The following is an 18,634-nucleotide window of genomic DNA, read 5'->3' as shown; positions in this document are numbered from 1 at the left end:
GGGGTCAAGTAGCCCAAGTAGCACAGATATTGGTTTAACAATTTTTCTTTTAACGAATTCACCGTTTCCTAACATTGGGCTAACGATCTGTGATACTTGGGAACTTTGAATGTTCCTAAGACATTTACCTGTAGACATACGACATTTCTTTTTTAGTTTTTCACGGCAAATCATGGTCCTCAATTAAGGGGGGGGGGGGGGGACATCAATGGATCGCATCAAACTTTCAATTAGTTGTTGTATTATTAGTTATCTCTGCTGAAATTGTTGTTAGCAATTGCTTGTACTTAAATATTGAAGCATAGTGGTATTTTCCTAATCATGCCAATATAATTTTTAGTTGCAATCAAATACAGGCTCTCACACATCTGAAGATATGATTTGATTTATGTAGTAACTTTTGCAGTCTGTTAACGATACATTATCAATGTTTTTGATTGAAATAATTCGTATTTTAGGAAGGAGTTCGTATTTTAGGAACACTGACTTCAAATTTTAGAAGATAAGAGGATTGCAACAATATCTTTCCATTTTATTTATCTAAATCGGTGTGGGTGGCATTATGCTTGTTATGTTTTTCTTGAACTGTATAGTACATTTTGTTTAGGGTGCACAGTGAAAAATTTGACTCTCCGTTTTATGGCGTGTTGGGTTAATGTTAAAGATCTCTTTGATTAAAGGACAACTTAGTTGATTTTTTTTTTTATTTTTTATTTTTTTTTAAAGAGAGACTTTAGGTTACGAATTAATTCGCTCCGTAACGTTATTCTAGAACCGAAATGTTCGCAAACGGAAACAAGTTTTACCATTGATATTACTTAAAATCCTATCAATCCGTTCTCCCGCCTCAGAAGCATCGTTCCTTGACTTGTTTATGGGTTTATTTGTGACAAAAATATACATATAGAGTAATATAAACTATACAGTATAACTTTAAATTTGCTGGCATAGATAGATGGTAGACGGAGAGAAGGAGTCATAATATAGGTTAATTAATGCATTTTTTAAAAGTGTATCAAGAACAATGCAGCGACAACATGTTCACGGCGCGCAAACCTGGGTACAACTGTTGCTGTTAGCGAGCTGAAAACATGACGCCAAAGCCACGTGTGTAGGATTGTGCGCTGAGGCATTTTTCGCAGGTCGAGTCAAAATTCGTTCGGAAATTGTGTTCGTGGCTTAATTTAGTCACGGCGAGAGGCATTCGTGACCCGAGATACCACTGTAAATGAATAAAATAAATTGAAATGTTTGCAAAATCCCCTCATTCTTCTCTTAGCAAAGCTAATTTTTGAATTCCAGACACTGCATATGCCTTCATCTTAGTATTACAGGAATATCATATAAAAATATAGTTCTCCGTAACATGCTGACGTACTCAAAATAAATATACTATATAAATAAATAAATAAACACCGAACAACTACTTTAAGGTCGTCAAGTGTGTCGTAAGTGAACAGGAACTGTTTTCTTTTTTATGTAACCTCATAAGGCGTTATTATATCAATGACAGATCCAAACTTCGAAGTGGTCACACCATATGTCCTGGTGGTTATACCTAACTTGCATTCAATCCATTTGTCCATTTAAGTACTTATACTGTTAACCAATAATTGATTCTTCGAATATACTTTATTTGAATAATGTTCTTTGTTTGAATAATTATTTAAATAAATAATTATTCAAACAATTATTCGGATAAGAAATATGATTCAAAAATTATTCGGATAATAAATAACGATTCAAACAATCATTCGGATAGTAAATAATGATTCAAACAATCATTCGGATAATAAATAATGATTTAAACAATTATTCCAATAATTGATAATTCAAACAATCATTCAGATAATAAATAATAATTCAAACAATTATTGGGATAATAAATAGCGATTCAAACAATCATTCAGATTATAAAGAAAATTCAAACAATTATTCGGATAATAAATAATGATTCAAAAATCATTCGGATAATAAAGAATGATTCAAACAATTATTCGGATAATAAATAAAATTCGAACAGTTATTCGGATATTAAATAACGATTCAAACAATAATTCGGATAATAAATAATGATTCAAACTATTATTCGGTTAATAAGTAACGATTAAAGCAATCATTCAGATAATGCATAACGATTCAAACAAGCATTCGGATAATAAATAACGATTCAGACAATCATTCAGATAATAAATAACGATTTAAACAATCATTCGGATAATTAATAATTCAAACAATTACTCGGATAATAAATAACGATTCAAACAATTATTTGAATAATAAATAATGATTCAAGCAATTATTCGGGCACTAAATAATGATTCAAACAATTTATCGAATAATTAATAATTTAAACAACCATTCGGATAATAAATAATGATTCAAACAATTATTCAGATAAATAACGATTCAAACAATTATTCGAATAATAAATAATGGTTCAAGCAATTATTCGAGCACTAAATAATGATTCAAACAATTTATCGGATAAATAATGATTCAAACAATTATTAGAATAATAAATAATGATTCAAGCCATTATTCGAGCACTAAATAATGATTCAAACAATTTATCGGATAAGTAATTTAAACAACCATTCGGATAGTAAATAATGATTCAAACAATTATTCAGATAAATAATAATTCAAACAATTATTCGGATAATAAATCATGATTCAGACAATTATTCGGGTAGTAATGATGATTCTAATAATTATTCGGATAATAAATAATGATTCAAAAAATTTATCAGATAAATAATTTAAACAACCATTCGGATAGTAAATAATGATTCAAACAATTATTCAGATAAATAATAATTCAAACAATTATTCGGATAATAAATCATGATTCAGACAATTATTCGGGTAGTAATGATGATTCTAATAATTATTCGGATAATAAATAATGATTCAAAAAATTTATCAGATAAATAATTTAAACAACCATTCGGATAGTAAATAATGATTCAAACAATTATTCAGATAAATAATAATTCAAACAATTATTCGGATAATAAATCATGATTCAGACAATTATTCGGGTAGTAATGATGATTCTAATAATTATTCGGATAATAAATAATGATTCAAACAATTTATCAGATAAATAAGGATTCAAACAATTATTTCAACAATAAATAATGATTCAAATAATTATTCGGATAATAGTGATTCAAACAAACATTCGTATAATAAATGATAATTCAAGCAATATTCGGATAGTAAATAAAGATTCAAGCAATTATTCGGGGTAATAAATAACGATTCAAACAATTATTCGGATAATGAATAATTATTCAAACAATTATTCGACTAATGAAGACGGAAATTCGAGTAACAGTAGAAAATTATTGTCAATAAGGAATTTAACAGCTTTATTAGATACAACTGAAATAATGGCATTACTAATAGTATCTGAACTAAGTTAGTGTAATAGGTCTTTAGCTGCCATGCTCCATTGTACACTGAGCTGCCATGTACAGACTATAAATAATTACTTGTTAGACATTACACTGCAGTAAGACCCGCAATTATGTCCTTAGATCTAAAGAAAATGATTTAATACGCATTCCAGTACATTAACTTGTTTTTTCTTTTTTTTTTTTTTTTTTCTTTAGACCCGCCCAGTTGACAACTGTAGGGAAGAGAGCATGTCTATGGATCCAAGAGCTGCTAATGGATGAGAGGGCAATACGAACTGCCAGAGACAATCTACGATTTCGAGGCGTGAAAGGCACCACAGGAACACAGGCTTCCTTCCTTCAACTTTTTGATGGTAAGAAGACAATGTATGACTTCTGACGTGTTCACTGTATAAATCTAAATACGTCATTATTTATCGTCTTTTATGTTTGTTTTGTTAATACTTACATCCCATGAAGCTATGATGATTTCAAGGTATAGCTCAGAATTTCTTCCGTGAAGATTACAAAATTTATTCACTTGCATACTTTGTACTTATTTATTCCGTTTCGTGATTCTTTTCCCTTCAAGTCATTTTTATTTTTCACTTTCGGGGAAATTTTATCATTGCTGGACTAAAATATCAAAATTCAAAATATTCTGCATAGGCAGTTGTTTATATTTACTCAATGAGAGGAAAGAAAAAAGTACTCACCACCCATCACATATCGCATTTTTGAATAATTCTTAAACATCTGCCATATTAGGTTGAAGCGGAACTAATGTGCTATATTAAAGGGCATATATTGTCATTAAAGTCTTAATCTGTAATTATTACCCTCCTATGTATTTTTATTTTACTTTCTTATTTAATTAATTAATTAATTAATTAATTATTTTTCGGCCTCCATTTATTCCTACCTTTCCCTTCTCATCAGGTCGTATTTATGACAGACTGGACTTCCTCCTTCAGTCTCTTGTTTTCTCTCTTTACGTACTACTTTACTCTTATTTATTTATCTCTCCTCTTTTATTCAGCCTCAGGTTAGAGTGAGGCAAGGGTTTTTTTTTTTCTATAGAATCACATCTATTTTAAGTCATGCTCTAATTTATTTTTATTTCTTCAATTAACTTATTTATTTACTTATATATATTACAAAATACACAACACACACACGCAACAACACAAACCTGTAAAGAAAACTGAAAAACCTAATAAAACTTCATATAACATTCATAAACATGCTTAGTTTGGTTTTTGTTCTCACTTGTTTTTTTTAAAATGTACTTCTTCTCCAGAGGAAGTTTGAGAATTCATTCTTCTTTGCGATAAGATAAGAATATTGATATTTCATTGATTTGATTTGATTTAGAGTTTAGCGTCCCGTTCAGCAACGAGGCTATATGAGACGTGGACCTACAGTTTAACGTGGGATCCGAACCACATGAGCCCATCGAACCCAGGTCTCCCACGCCAAAGGCACGTACGCTAACCGCTTAGCCAGGACGGAACTCGAATTATTTCATATATATCTTTTTTAAAATTTACATTTTATATTTATTTTCCGTTTTGTAAGATTTGTTCCTTTTTTCGTCTCAAAACAAAACACATTAAAATACAAAAACACATTCACAATCCCTGAAGATGAATGCAATGTCTGCATTCCAAACGTCGGATGTCAATGCCTTCATCTGACTGGTAGCCCGAGAACACTTACTAAAAACTATATATATATGCCCACATATCTCCGGTCTCTTAATTCACAATCCCTGAAGATGAATGCAATGTCTGCATTCGAAACGTCGGATGTCAATATCTTCACCTCGCTGATAGCCCGAGAATACTTACTAAAAACTATATATATATGCCCACATATCTCCGGTCTCTTAATTCACAATCCCTGAAGATGAATGCAATGTCTGCATTCGAAACGTATACTTTAAATTGATAAACTGTTAATATTCGTTAGTTTTTCCTTATTGAATGAATATATCAATGTAGAGATCGAATATTAATTTGATTACGCTCTAGAAACAAATTGTGATACATCGAACAAATCATTAATAGTGGTTCGATAAATACAAAATACGTACTTTACTTAGATAAATAGTTAATGTTGTAGACTTATTTCGTAATAAGAGAATGATAATTGCTTATGAATTGGGTTTGCAATGTTAATCTTTGTGAAATATCGTGAAACTTGAAATTATTTACTTTTTTTTCCTACCATGGGGGAGTTAAATGGGTTTGTCTTTTTCGCAATAAATGTATCAAGTATATTTTTAAAGCAGGTAATCTAAAACCAAATCCCAATCAACTAAGGCATTTTTTATTTTTATGATTTTTCCTTTTTTTATTCTTGTTTTTTACTCATCATCATAGGTATTCTGCCATTATTGGCAGGTCGCTTGCCGCAACTGAGAATCTTGCATGCTCCACGCTCTTCCACTAACCTCTTCGTTTTCACATACATTTTTTCTGTTTTGATATCGTCCATTAAATGTAGTTTCCTTCGCCCTCTCCTTCTCTTTCCTGCCACCATATCCTCTATCGTGTCCCTCATAACAGTTCCTTCTTACCCAATGTCCCAACCACTTTCTCTTCCTCTTCTTAACAATATCTGAAATTGTTCTTTTCTCCTCACCATTTCTAACACTCTTTCATTCGTTTTCCACTCGATCCAGCTAATTGTCTCCATTCTTCTCCACACCCACAGCTCGAAAGCTTTCCGTCGTTTTTCATCATTTTTGCTTAATGTCTATGTTTCTGACCCATACAGTACAATACTCCACACGAAGCATTTTATGAGTCTTTTTCTCAACTCTTTATTCTTAATTCTTCCTGAAAGCTTCTTTCACCATTCCTATCCTTGCTTTTATTTCCCGTTCACACTTCATATCATTACTAATAATCATTGGCGTCTCTGGCATGTAAAATTTGGGGGGGGGGACATCAAAGGAAATGATCTAACTGCTAGTATCTTAGCGGAATGTTAGATTATGTCACTTCAAAATATTGGGGGGACGCGTCCCCCCCCGTCCCCCCGCCAGAGACGCCCAAGCTAATAATATAACCCAGGTATCTATTTTCTCCTCTCCTACTTCAATATTTGACACCGACACCCCTTGGTTCCCATCATCATGGCTTTTGTCTTTGCCATATTTATTTATTATGTCATGAGTGTTTATTACTAATGCTTCGTAATAGTAAATCTATGAAGCCAGTTAGAACTTCAGTTACCTAATAAAACGTTAAGTCATTGATCTTTTCAATAGTAAACTCTAAACCAGAAACACTATATATATTAAAAATATAACATTTAAATACTGATTTCATATATATATTAATTACAGGAGATGGTGAGAAAGTAAAGAAACTGGATAAGTTAGTGACACAAATGGCTGGATTCAGAAGTGCCTTCATAATATCTGGCCAAACGTACACCCGAAAGATGGATATAGAGTGTGTATCCGTCCTCAGTAGTTTGGGTGCCACAGTCCATAAGGTAAGTTAAGTGTTAAATTTTGTTTCCCACGCTTCATTTCTTGTATAATCACCAGGACAGACTTTGTATACAAAAAAGATGTTGAAAATAATCAATTGAAATCCAAATAAGAACATTTTTGTGACATGTTTCCGAAAACTGTCCATATGATAATCATTTATATATTCTTGATATTTGCATATTTAGGCATTTTTACATATTTCAACAGCCTTTGCTTCCTATTTTTTATTTGTCGTAGATAATTCATGCTAAAATAAGTGAAATACATTCCGACGCATCATTTCTTGTATAATCACCAGGCCAGATTTTGTATACAAAAAAAAAAAAAAAAAGTTGAAAATAACCAATTGAAATCCAAATAAGAACATTCTTGTGACATGTCCGAAAACTGTCCATATGATAATCATTTATTTGTTCTTGATATTTGCATATTTAGGCATTTTTACATATTTCAACATCCTTTTCGTAGGTAATTTTTTATTTGTCGTAGATAATTCATGCTAAAATAATTGAAATACATTCTTTATCATCATAAATTGATGATTCCAACATCCTGTTGAGTGTCCCAACGATTTTCTTTCATTATGCCGTTCTACGTGTACCATGTTATTTCTCCTCACTCTTCAACCTTTTGAATTTGATCTAGAGGGGCACGGTGGCTCAGTGGTAGAATGCTTACCTCTGGTGCGTGGGATCCCTGGTTTGATTCCCACACAAATAAGTTTGTGGTGGACAACATGGTGTTCGTGGCTTTTCTCGGGGTACTCCCGTTTCCATCATCATTCACTTACTTTAATCATCATTTCCCTTAGGCTAAAGGGCATAATCGTGAGACGTTAAACTCAAAGATTTCATTTAATTTGAATTTGAATTTCATCTTCCCATTGCCCCTGGGTCTTCCTTGTGGCCGTTTTACTGTTATTTACGTGTATAGAAATTTCTGAGAAAAGCATTCTTCTTTCATTCTATTTACATTTCCATACAACCGTAACTTAGATTTGTTTTTCCTCCCTTAGTTGAGTGGATCGTACCTTTCTTTGTATTTCTGACAATGTTCTGTAGGAATATTATCTCCGTTGCTTGGATTCTGTTCCACTCTCTTTTGTAACACTGTTTCCGAAGCGTTAAGTTGTTATATGTATAAAGTATGTGTTGTGTAGAACCATTTTAACTATCCTAGGTATTTTATTATCCCATATCGCATAACGAGGTGTGTTTGAAGAAAAAAGTAATGAGACTGATTTTCTTGTAACGATGAATTTTATTACTTTTACAAATCAAGGTTATCTCCTTCAAAATTTCCCCTTGAGCAACTACTCAGCGATGGAGGCGTTGTTTCCATTCTTTGCACCAGTGCTCTGGAATACCTTTCAGCTTCTCGGTTACACTTTTCTCGATATTATTCAGAGTACCAAAATGGCGCTTTCAAGTGGTTTTTGAGCAAGACGAATAAAAAGAAGTCAGTGGTCCTTGAAGATATTAAGTCTATCTGCCATAAATATTGGTACACCTCTTTTTAATCTGTACCGTGGAGTTATCTAGTTGTATATCATTTTTGAAGAGTCTATATTGTAATTATTTTGTATTGATATACTTATTCTTAATCTTCACCGTACAGATGTCTAGTTCTAGATAAACGTACAACGTTTCGTGAATTTAAATAATACTTTTTGTTCTAGAATATAATTAATCAATTAATAGCTTAAAAGTAAGCTTAAACAACTGTCTGTAGTTTATATACGGTGTTCATGTTGCTTAGTTACTAAATTTTGATTGACATGGAAGAAATACTTGTGAATTATATGTAATTACAACCTTATTTCCATTTAGTAGTGAGTGTTAATGGTCGTACGGCTCATATGAGTTGACAATAAAGCTTGTTAAATATTCCACAGTCTTAGCGAACGTAGCGGAACGGAGATTATTAGCTGTTAGAAATTTGCCGACAGACAAATAATTTCTATAATAATAATAATAATAATAATAATAATAATAATAATAATAATAATAATAATAATAATAATAATAATAATAATAATCATCTTTATTTCAATGCTGCGAACAGCTTGTTGGCAAAAAAAAAAAAAAAAAAGCACATAGTGTGATAGAGTACTACATTACGATGGGATAATAATGCTAATGATAATAATAGTAATAATAATAAATAAGAAAACAGTAAAAGGAGGAGCACTAATGTAAAACACAATGTAGATAAAAGTCAATTAAGCAGAAATAATTCCTTGTCAATGCTGTAAAAATTGTCAAACTCTCTATTTATTTAAAACAAAGAAAAGCTAGAACAGCAATCTTAAAATTATATTTTAGCTTAATGTTTTTAACGTCATTGTTTAAAAAATATCAGTCAGATCTCATAAAATTTTCACTTGTTTAATACAGTAAGTCTAAATTTATGTGCTTAAAGAAGCTATCACTTTTTTTTTTTTTAAATTTAACATTTCCATTCAGAGGAACTAAAATCGTGCTATTTCTTATGCTATGATTTGGTACTTTAAAACCTATCTTTAGTAAACAGTATTCACTGATATAAACATTATCTACTATCCATTTCATAAAGATAGGCCCCTGACTTCGCGGTGCTGCCGTGACGTCCAGTCAAAACTTATATTGCATTGTCGTACCTCGTTGGAATTGTTGGAATGTTATCTTTTCAATGCTTAAGACATACAAATTTTCTTTGCACTGTGTAGTGAGAAAAAAATAGAAATTAATGAAAAAGTGCGTATTTTTTCGTACTTTTTGGTAGATCAATATTTATAGGACTATATTTCGGAAAGGAGATAACATGAAATAATTTCCTGTGCATGATATGTAGATGCATATGTTACCTGTAAGTTCTGAAAATTTCATTACTCAACACGTAGTAATTTTCTTGTTATTCAGTAAAAAGTGAGACATCATTATCTCTGAATTGCTGCGGTGTATTAACAATCTGAAAAAACGTTTAGAAAGATCTTAAAGTAGCTTTTTCAACCAAACTGTTTTGACTTGTTTTAAAAGATAAACAATCACAAATATGACATTATGATTTTCTCTGCTTTGCGCCCTTCGCTATCGTAGTTTATACGGAGTGCTACGTTGCCACATTTTCCTGGCGCTATACACTCGCAGCCGGACGGGTATTTAAACTTGTCACGCACACTGTCCGGCACTTTTTAGAGATATTTTTAAGATGTAATGTCTCCACAGATTTTAAACCAATTTCTTAGAAATTAACAGGATATACAGTAAATGTGACAAATGTTCAAAATTAGAAAAGCGAACTCTTATCTTGTTTGGATTTGCATGTGATGGTCCTCGAAAATGTGTTGCTTTTTGTCAGGTTTTCACTTATTGCTCGCAGTACAAAATACATTTGCACAGAAACAAATACACGCACAAAGTTTATTATATGATACAACCTTAGTTGATGTGTAACATTGGGTTTACACTCCACAGAAAATCTGTTTTTAGATCTAAGAGTCCCAGTACTTCTCTTAAGTGTTGTACATTTCGAAGCACTTTCCCACGCAAAGTCCAACTTTATATATCAGATAATAAACCAGGGATGCAAATAAGCATCAAGAGTTTACTCGCCCAAGAATAAAGTTACTAGCACACATCACATAATAAATATAATTTACTTAACTTCCGTACGATATTAAATACTCGCCCGCATCGATGAACCACACGCCCCGGGCGAGTGGTTGTTTGCATCTCTGCAATAAACGCTAATATTTATTAAAAACTTCCTTTCACCGTGCGGATGCTACGAACTTTGCATCTCCTTTGTCCTACTCTGTTAGAATTTGCAGATATTGGGGGGAAACTATCTAATGGTCCCTTGCTACCAGAATTCTACCAGGTCCATGTACTTCAACGCCTGCTGAGTGCAGCAGTTTATTTGCTACATTCGCATAAAAAGTTCGAAGTGCGATATGTTTTCTTGCTTTGTTCCTGTACAGTATGTGAGCATTGACATGTGTGATAAGTCAAACAGCAGAAAAAACAGCTTCTTCCACCACTTGGCAGACATACTAATAGCTCTGGCGTAGTTGATTTGTAAAAATCGCGTAAAGCTGGCTTCCGTACAAGGTATATGTGAATAATTAGTGTAAAAAGTTCCTTGTTTTCAATTGAAATAACACGCTTTCATTTAGAAAACAAAGATTTTTGTTTTAGTAAATTTTCTTTTTCTCAATCTGCTGTTTTGCGTATTGATTCATTTCTTTTACTACTATTCCTGGCGGGAGCTCATGTAGTTTGGATTCCACGTTAATCAGTAGGTACACGTCTCATATAGCCTCGCTGCTGAACAGGACGTTAAACACAAAATCAACTCAACTTTTCTTTCTACTATAAAACTTCATCGGTAAAAACAGCTGAAACACTTTATATGCGGAATACTCTGTAGATAGCCCAGCATTTTGATCAATTCCCGGGACACCACTAGGGTTTTGCATTTACTTGAATATTATCGCTCCAAGCTACATCAGAATCTGCCTTTGAATAGGAATGACGCGTTTTTTTCTCTTTCCCGGCGCAGCCTCAGGTTTACTTGAAACAGAATTACTATCTTGTTCACTTCTGGATACGCCACTGAGCACAGAATAATCAATGTGATTATTATTAATTACTAAATCATAACCGTCTGAGTCGGAGTCATTCATCAGTTCTGCAATTTCATTATCGCTAAACATTTTGCCTCTTCTTTCTGTAATACCGCCGCTCGTAAAGGAATATCCATATATATTCCAATCAAAAAGCACAAGATATACTCAGGAAAATATAAATGCCCATTCGTCCGTCTCATTGCAATGAACCCATATGATATAAGTGCATGTGTAAGTTTTTGACGCCTACGAACCGAAGGGAAGTGTTGAAGACTTAATCAGTGCGACGTGATTTGACGCAAATACAGACCTCGTCACCTACTCATTGCATTGTTTACTTTCGTTGAAAGAAAACAAAGGACCCATTCTGTGTTACTGTACATTCGGCAGGGGAATTGATCGCAGAACTTGGGTGAACATGTGATTGCCAAGGCTACATTTCTTTTTAACCTTTAACATGTTCGTAAGCTGGAAAGTGTGTAGGCCCTATACTGATAGATCTTGAGGTAGAAATGGAGCCATTGTTAATAAGTATTTAGGAAGATAGCAGGAGCAGCGATGAGTCAACAAAGCCATGACGAAAGTGAATGAAGTAAATAGATTAAGAGATGAGTTTTTGAATGTGTTACTTCAACGTTTTATTTTGATTATATTGAGATGTGTACACTCATGTCCAAAATTATTGTCGCATATCTATAACTGTCTTCTTGGAAGAATATAATTTGATAATGATTTTGCAGGGTACTTTTAATACTGATACTATATGTAGAGTCGGGAAATGTATATTTGTGGTAAATTTCATAGGAAAAGAATACGAAAATTAGCATGAGTAAAACAAAATGTTGCTAAATGGATAAGAAAATTTTATTTTCATTTTATTGTTCTTATTTACTGCTCTTTTGACATGAAATTTGCCACATAGCCTACATGTCTTTGCCGATTATACACATACTAACATTATAAGAAATACCAGGCGAATTCGTTATAAAATTATATTCCTACAATAACATATTTATAGACATGCGACAATAATTTTGGACATGAGTGTACATGCATTATTTTTATGATGTGAAAGGTTATAATAAAAACTTTTTCCTATTACATTCTTATGAAGTAGGCTTCGCGCTACAAGCTTCCTGAACGCGACAACACTGCAGGGCAGCGTTGCCGCAATTCCACTTACTGTATGCTGTTTCTTCATATAAGCGCGGGGAATTTAAAGGTTGGGCTGCAACATGGCTCACCGCTTAACGCAGAGAATATGTTGAAGTAAATATTTTTTTAAAAAAATAAATACTCTACCAACTAAACCGTTTTTTGTTAATAGTTTCAAATATTTGGAACACTAGACTTCCAAATTTTCGAACAGTGTTTAGTACGTTTCTCTACCTACCATGGGAAAGGAGATAAGAGCGTCGTACATTTGTTTTAATTACACAAAAAATATCAAGTGATGAAAATTGAACTTTTCACAACTTACAGTTAATGGATGCATCTACATATTGTACACAGGAAATTATTTTACGTGATCTCTTTTCTGAGATATAGTCCTATAAACATTGATCTACCAAAAAAGTACGAAAAAATATGCACTTTTTCATTTATTTTTATTTTTTTCTCACTACATAGTACAAAGAAAAATTTTATGTCTTAAGTATTGAAAAGACAACATTCCAGCAATTCCAACGAGGTACGACAATGCAATATAAGTTTTGACTGGACGTCACGGCAGCACCGCGAAGTCAGGGGCCTATCTTTATGAAATGGATAGTAGTATCTTTTGCATGCATACTTTGTCAATTTTTTTTTTTTTTCGTAAGACTCTCTAAGCCCCAGTAATAATTCCAATATTCATAGCTATGTGAGTAGCAGCTCATTTTCATCTTAAAACGTAGCAGTCGAATGAAACATTTTTGCGCAGATTCTATCTAGTTTGTCAAAGTTTTAGAAACACTGTTCCAAATTACCGAACCAAATTCTAGTTTTGGTTTTACAAGTAATTTATATAGATGTACATATGTTTTATCTCTCTGAAATACAGGCCACTGTTTAAAAATAAAACCTACTTTCCCTCTGGTACCTTATACAATACAATTTATGTGGTAAGAAAACTTTAACTGACCGTCAAATGTAATACCTAGTATAATAATAATAATAATAATAATAATAATAATAATAATAATAATAATAATAATAATAATAATAATAATAATAATAATAATAATAATAATAATAATAATTCTTATAATTTATATTTTATATTTTAGTTTATTCATATTTTATTTATTTATTATTTGTATATTTTTCTCCGCCTTATTTTATTTTTTTCCCACTCCTAGCAACCAACGCACCCCATGGGTTTTATCTTTCTCATAAAACTCCCTGTACTCTCAACCTAGCAACACGATTACTTGACTACAATCTCAACGTGGTCTGGGAGCTGATATTTCTCACTTATCAATTGGTGGCCATTACAGAACTAAAGACAAGAACGTTGATAAGAAGACATATTGGTCTGCCCGTACGAAAAGTATTCTCAGCGTTTTAACAGAGAGTTAATTTTCAAAGACCAAGAAGGTGGCATGCTGTTAGTTTAGTTTGTATGCACCGACTTTCATTGCTTTTCCTTTATATCCATCAACTTTTATTACTTCTCTGTTTCAATCTAGAAATAAACAAAAACTTCTATTTATATATTTTTATATAAACTCTATGTTAGTTACTTCTTTTTTCTCTTAATATTTCTTTTCCTTTTACTTAAAAATAACTTGCAATATAGTTTTCCTTATTTTTTCTCTTGACTGATGAAGTATCAGCGAAATAACTTGCGATATAGTTTTCCTTTATATCCATCATCTTTTATTTCTTCACTGTCTCAGCATTGTAGAGATAGACAAAGGCCTATATATATATAAACTCTGGTTTTCTCGCTCACTATTTCTTTTCTTCCTACTTATTTTCTTTCCTATCTGATGAAGCATCAGCGAAATAACTTGCAATATAATTTTGCTTTATTTGTGGTTCGTATTATTTTTTATCCTAAATGTATGTAATTTTAAGAAAACATGAAATGATTTTATTTTTGTAGGACACGGATGAGTAATATAAATAATGAGTATGAAAAAATTTTTGGAATGTGAATATGGAAGAAAATTGGAAAAGTTCAGACAGAAAATCCCATCACAAATTCACATTAAGGAAAAATAGACCGTAATTTGGCAAATTTATAATCAATTGAAGGGAATGGATTAGTAATCGTTTATTAGTTGTATATATATATATATATATATATATATATATATATATATATATATATAATTTTCGCTATTTGAACGTCCTGATAGGGGCACGATAGCATAATAATAAAGCGCTTACTTCGGGAGTGAGGGGTTTGTGGTTCGGTCCGAGGTATGTTAGTTTGTGGTAGAGAGCATCACGTCCATACGTTTTCTCGAGGTTCTCCTATCTCCTTCTACATTCTTATTCTACCAATTCGTTTTTTTTTTAACTTTTATTAAACATCCGCCTCCTTTAATCTAAAGAGCAAAATCGTGAAACCTTAAATTAAACATTTTAATTCATTTCATTTTATGAACGTCCTTATAGCATTATCCTTTAAATTTGTAATTAGCTAATAAATTAAAGATTACTTATGCCTTATTGACATTATTTCATATCTTGGTTATATAGAATGAATTAGATTTAACCATACGTATTATAAGCTCTTGATAGCCTCAGTGACATTCTGTTCCTTTCGTTATATGCAGATCTGCTCTGATATTCGTCTTTTGGCCAACATGAAAGAAGTTGAGGAGCCATTTGAGAAGACTCAGATTGGGTCGAGTGCCATGCCGTACAAGCGAAATCCTATGAGAAGTGAACGATGCTGCGCCATTGCCCGCCATTTGATGTCGCTCTCTGCAAACACTCTGCACACTGCAGCTACTCAGTGGATGGAAAGAACTCTGGATGACAGCGCTAACAGGTAGATGATTGTTTTTGGTGATTTCCGTTCGTTGTGAAAGTTCATGTTTTTTGTCTGTGAATTTTTATTTGTGAAGAATGTTTGAGTCCATTTGGAGTGACCTATTTAGTTGTCCTGTCACATTTGGCTGATTCCAGTGAAAGGAAAACCTGAAATTAACAAATTTCTCATCATTATAGTTTTAGTATATCGTTTCTTACGTAAGGATTGGTCAATTTGTAGTCGGATGGTAGAGCCTTTGCACTAAAGCAAGTCGACTTACAATGAGTATTAATTTTGTAATCTTACCGGCTAAAACTCCGTCCTGTACTCTCAATGTTCATGTGACAAAGCTTAAGAAAGCGTCTATTGAAGTGTGTGTTTTACTGTCTATTTTCGTGTTCTTCAAGTTATGTATTACTCCAATAATTATTTTCTCATCATTTACCTCAGTAAGTTAATATGTAGGGGGCACGGTGGTTCAGTGTTAGAGCGCTTACCTCTGGTGCGTGGGGTCCCTAGTTCGATCCCCTGCCAAGTAAGTTTGTGGTAGACAACATCGTGTTCATGAATTTCCTGTTTCCTCCCGCTTTCTCATTCCATTAATTCTTCCATCATCATTCACTTGCCTTAATCGTCATCTCCCTTAGCCTAAAGGGCATGACGTACATTAAACTAAAATATTTTATTTCATTTCAAGTTAATACCTCTTCTTCACAAGTTTTATTGTCAGTAATTTGTAAAGAAGTGCATCAATTTGAGTAAGGTAAGACTTGTTCTCGTAACTCCAAGGAAAAGTGTACGCAAATTATTCTATTTGTTTCGATATTAATGATAAGAAAACACACACATGACTGTACAGTTTACTTAATCAGAAATCGTAATAAATGAAGGTAATTGGACCATTATCACAACGTAATTATGAGCGCATTGACGTATGCTAAGAAGTGTGTTAAAACATTTATAAGTTCTGTGATTTTCATGTTTGAAAAACTGTTATGTTCTACATTCGTCAAAGATAATCCACTTTTTCTCAGAAGATATTCATTCCTTAAGCTAACTTCACTGAAGAAATGGATTGTGTTTCGCGAAAGAGGAACATCCGTTTTTCCAACATTAAAAATAAATAAATAAATAAATCATAAGTAATAAATGCTTATAAGCTGCGAAAGCGGTGTTGTTGTATTTTTTTATTCACATCGCTTTTTTTGTTTCTAAGAAAACATATGCGCTATATACCTAACACATAAAAAATTTCAGAACTTCGCTTTCTTAGTGTTAAACAATAATAGCGATGAATTGTTACTAGGTTACAATTCAACTTATATGCGTATAGAATATTTTCATAGTTATTATTTCCTCTTGCTAGCTGTATCAAGAATTAGCTAATACAGGCTTACAGGAAACCGACATCGATCGCGGCCATGGTAGCCGAACGAAAATATTTTATGCCATTTCTCTGTCTTTGTTAGCAATTTTTAGAAGAACAACACTGCATATATCATTACGATGAACTACATCGTGTTAAATGTTAAAATTTAATTTAAGTAAGTATATCACTGCTATGTTAAGAATCTTGCTTTTTCATATTATAAGAAGCCAGAGTAATTTGTTGAAGGAGTACTTATTCGCGTGTACCTGTGAACGCCTATAAAATATAACTATAATTAATCTTGTATACGTAGTATACCAGTTCTAATTGTCAGTGTATCTCTCTTTCCACTCCAGCTCCTTAATTTCCAATCTTACGTTTTTGAAACACATGGGAAAGAAACTGGCACTGCTACTTCTCCTTTAGCTGCTTAGTAGCCCCATCTGGCTAATCAAAATAAGTGGACTAAAACGTGCTTTTGTGCAGAATACTCAGACTTTATATATTTGTAACATTATTTATGTATATATATATTTGTAACATCATTTATGTATATATATATTTGTAACATTGTAATTTCTGTATGCATTTCAGGAGAATCACTCTGTCCGAGGCGTTCCTGTCCGCTGACACAATTTTGATGACGTTGCAGAATATCTGTGAGGGCCTTGTTGTCTACCCAAAGGTCATTGACCGCCATATAAGACAGGAGCTGCCTTTTATGGCTTCAGAAAATATAATGGCGGCTATGGTTAAAGCCGGAGGAAACAGACAGGTAAGTTCAGTATTTATTGTATTCTTTATTAGTAGACAATCAACACAGAAATGTACTTTTCGTGACAACTAGGTGTTCTTCCAGCCTCTAGGCCTAGAGTAAATTTTACAAAAAAATTTCCAGTTCGTCAATTCTCTTTTTTCACCCTTATATATCCTTCTGTATATATACAGGGTGTTTCTTTAAAAGTCCACATGTATTGATAAAAACATACTACAAAATGGGATGAATTGCAAAATACTCACAAAATCTTCAAGTTTTAGCTATGCTATTACAAATGCCCTATGTGTTCACCAGCAGCAGCACGAACAACATCTAGACCATAGCTCAATTTCAGCATTTCATCGGAAGTGCGAGGCCGATCTGGACTCTTACCTTTGCACAAGTATCCTGCATCTTCAAATTGGCGATACCAACGACGAATGTTTTTGGATGCAGGCGGATCAATGCCAAAACGCCGATGAAAAGCACGCTGGATCGAAATGACTGACTCAGTCTTTGCAAACTGCAGTACACAAAACGCCTTCTCTTGAGCGGACGCCATCTTACGTCTGACTGACTGCAAACTGAGAAGACGTATTCACTGACATCTAATGGCGATTTTTTTTTTAAACTTGGCCATGCCCATTCAAAAACACTCATTTCCTTGCTGGTACGTCCGATGTTCCGTAATTGTTACCGTCCAATAAATGTGTGTGTGTATAAAATCTTATAAAAATATTTTAATGATTTTAGAAAATATAACTTTCAGATGTCACTTTTTTAGGATTCCTAGATTTTCAGACTAAAATATCCTATGGAATTTACAGTATAGTCATAGTTGGGACTTGCTTGTTTCTAGACTAAAATGCCGAGACAAAGTGTGAGAATTTACAATATACTCATAGTTATTCATAGTTCGTTTTCTTCACTAATTATACCTTTGCATGTAAAGAATGTGGACAATACTTGATCTGAACATTCCGCCAAATCAATAAGTTTGTGCTTCTTACTTTAGATGTG

At 32.7% G+C, this 18,634-nt stretch overlaps 1 protein-coding gene across 1 annotated transcript in view; it reads left to right on the top strand.

Annotated features, from left to right (window-relative positions):
- The window catches only part of Adsl (adenylosuccinate lyase), a 647,432-nt gene that overhangs the window by 609,272 nt on the left and 19,526 nt on the right, over positions 1 to 18,634 (top strand). The window contains exons 6-9 of the mRNA XM_081732033.1: positions 3,621 to 3,778; positions 6,760 to 6,911; positions 15,289 to 15,506; positions 17,452 to 17,632. Of these exons, the coding sequence (XP_081588159.1) occupies positions 3,621 to 3,778; positions 6,760 to 6,911; positions 15,289 to 15,506; positions 17,452 to 17,632 (709 nt within the window). The remainder of the gene's footprint in view (positions 1 to 3,620; positions 3,779 to 6,759; positions 6,912 to 15,288; positions 15,507 to 17,451; positions 17,633 to 18,634) is intronic.

The sequence above is a fragment of the Thermobia domestica genome, chromosome 11 (genome assembly GCF_964235325.1).
Source record: "Thermobia domestica chromosome 11, izTheDome1.hap1.1, whole genome shotgun sequence".
Taxonomy (NCBI): Eukaryota; Metazoa; Arthropoda; class Insecta; order Zygentoma; family Lepismatidae; genus Thermobia; species Thermobia domestica.
The sequence above is the reverse complement of the archived record's forward strand: the minus strand, read 5'-3'. Positions and strand labels throughout refer to the sequence as shown.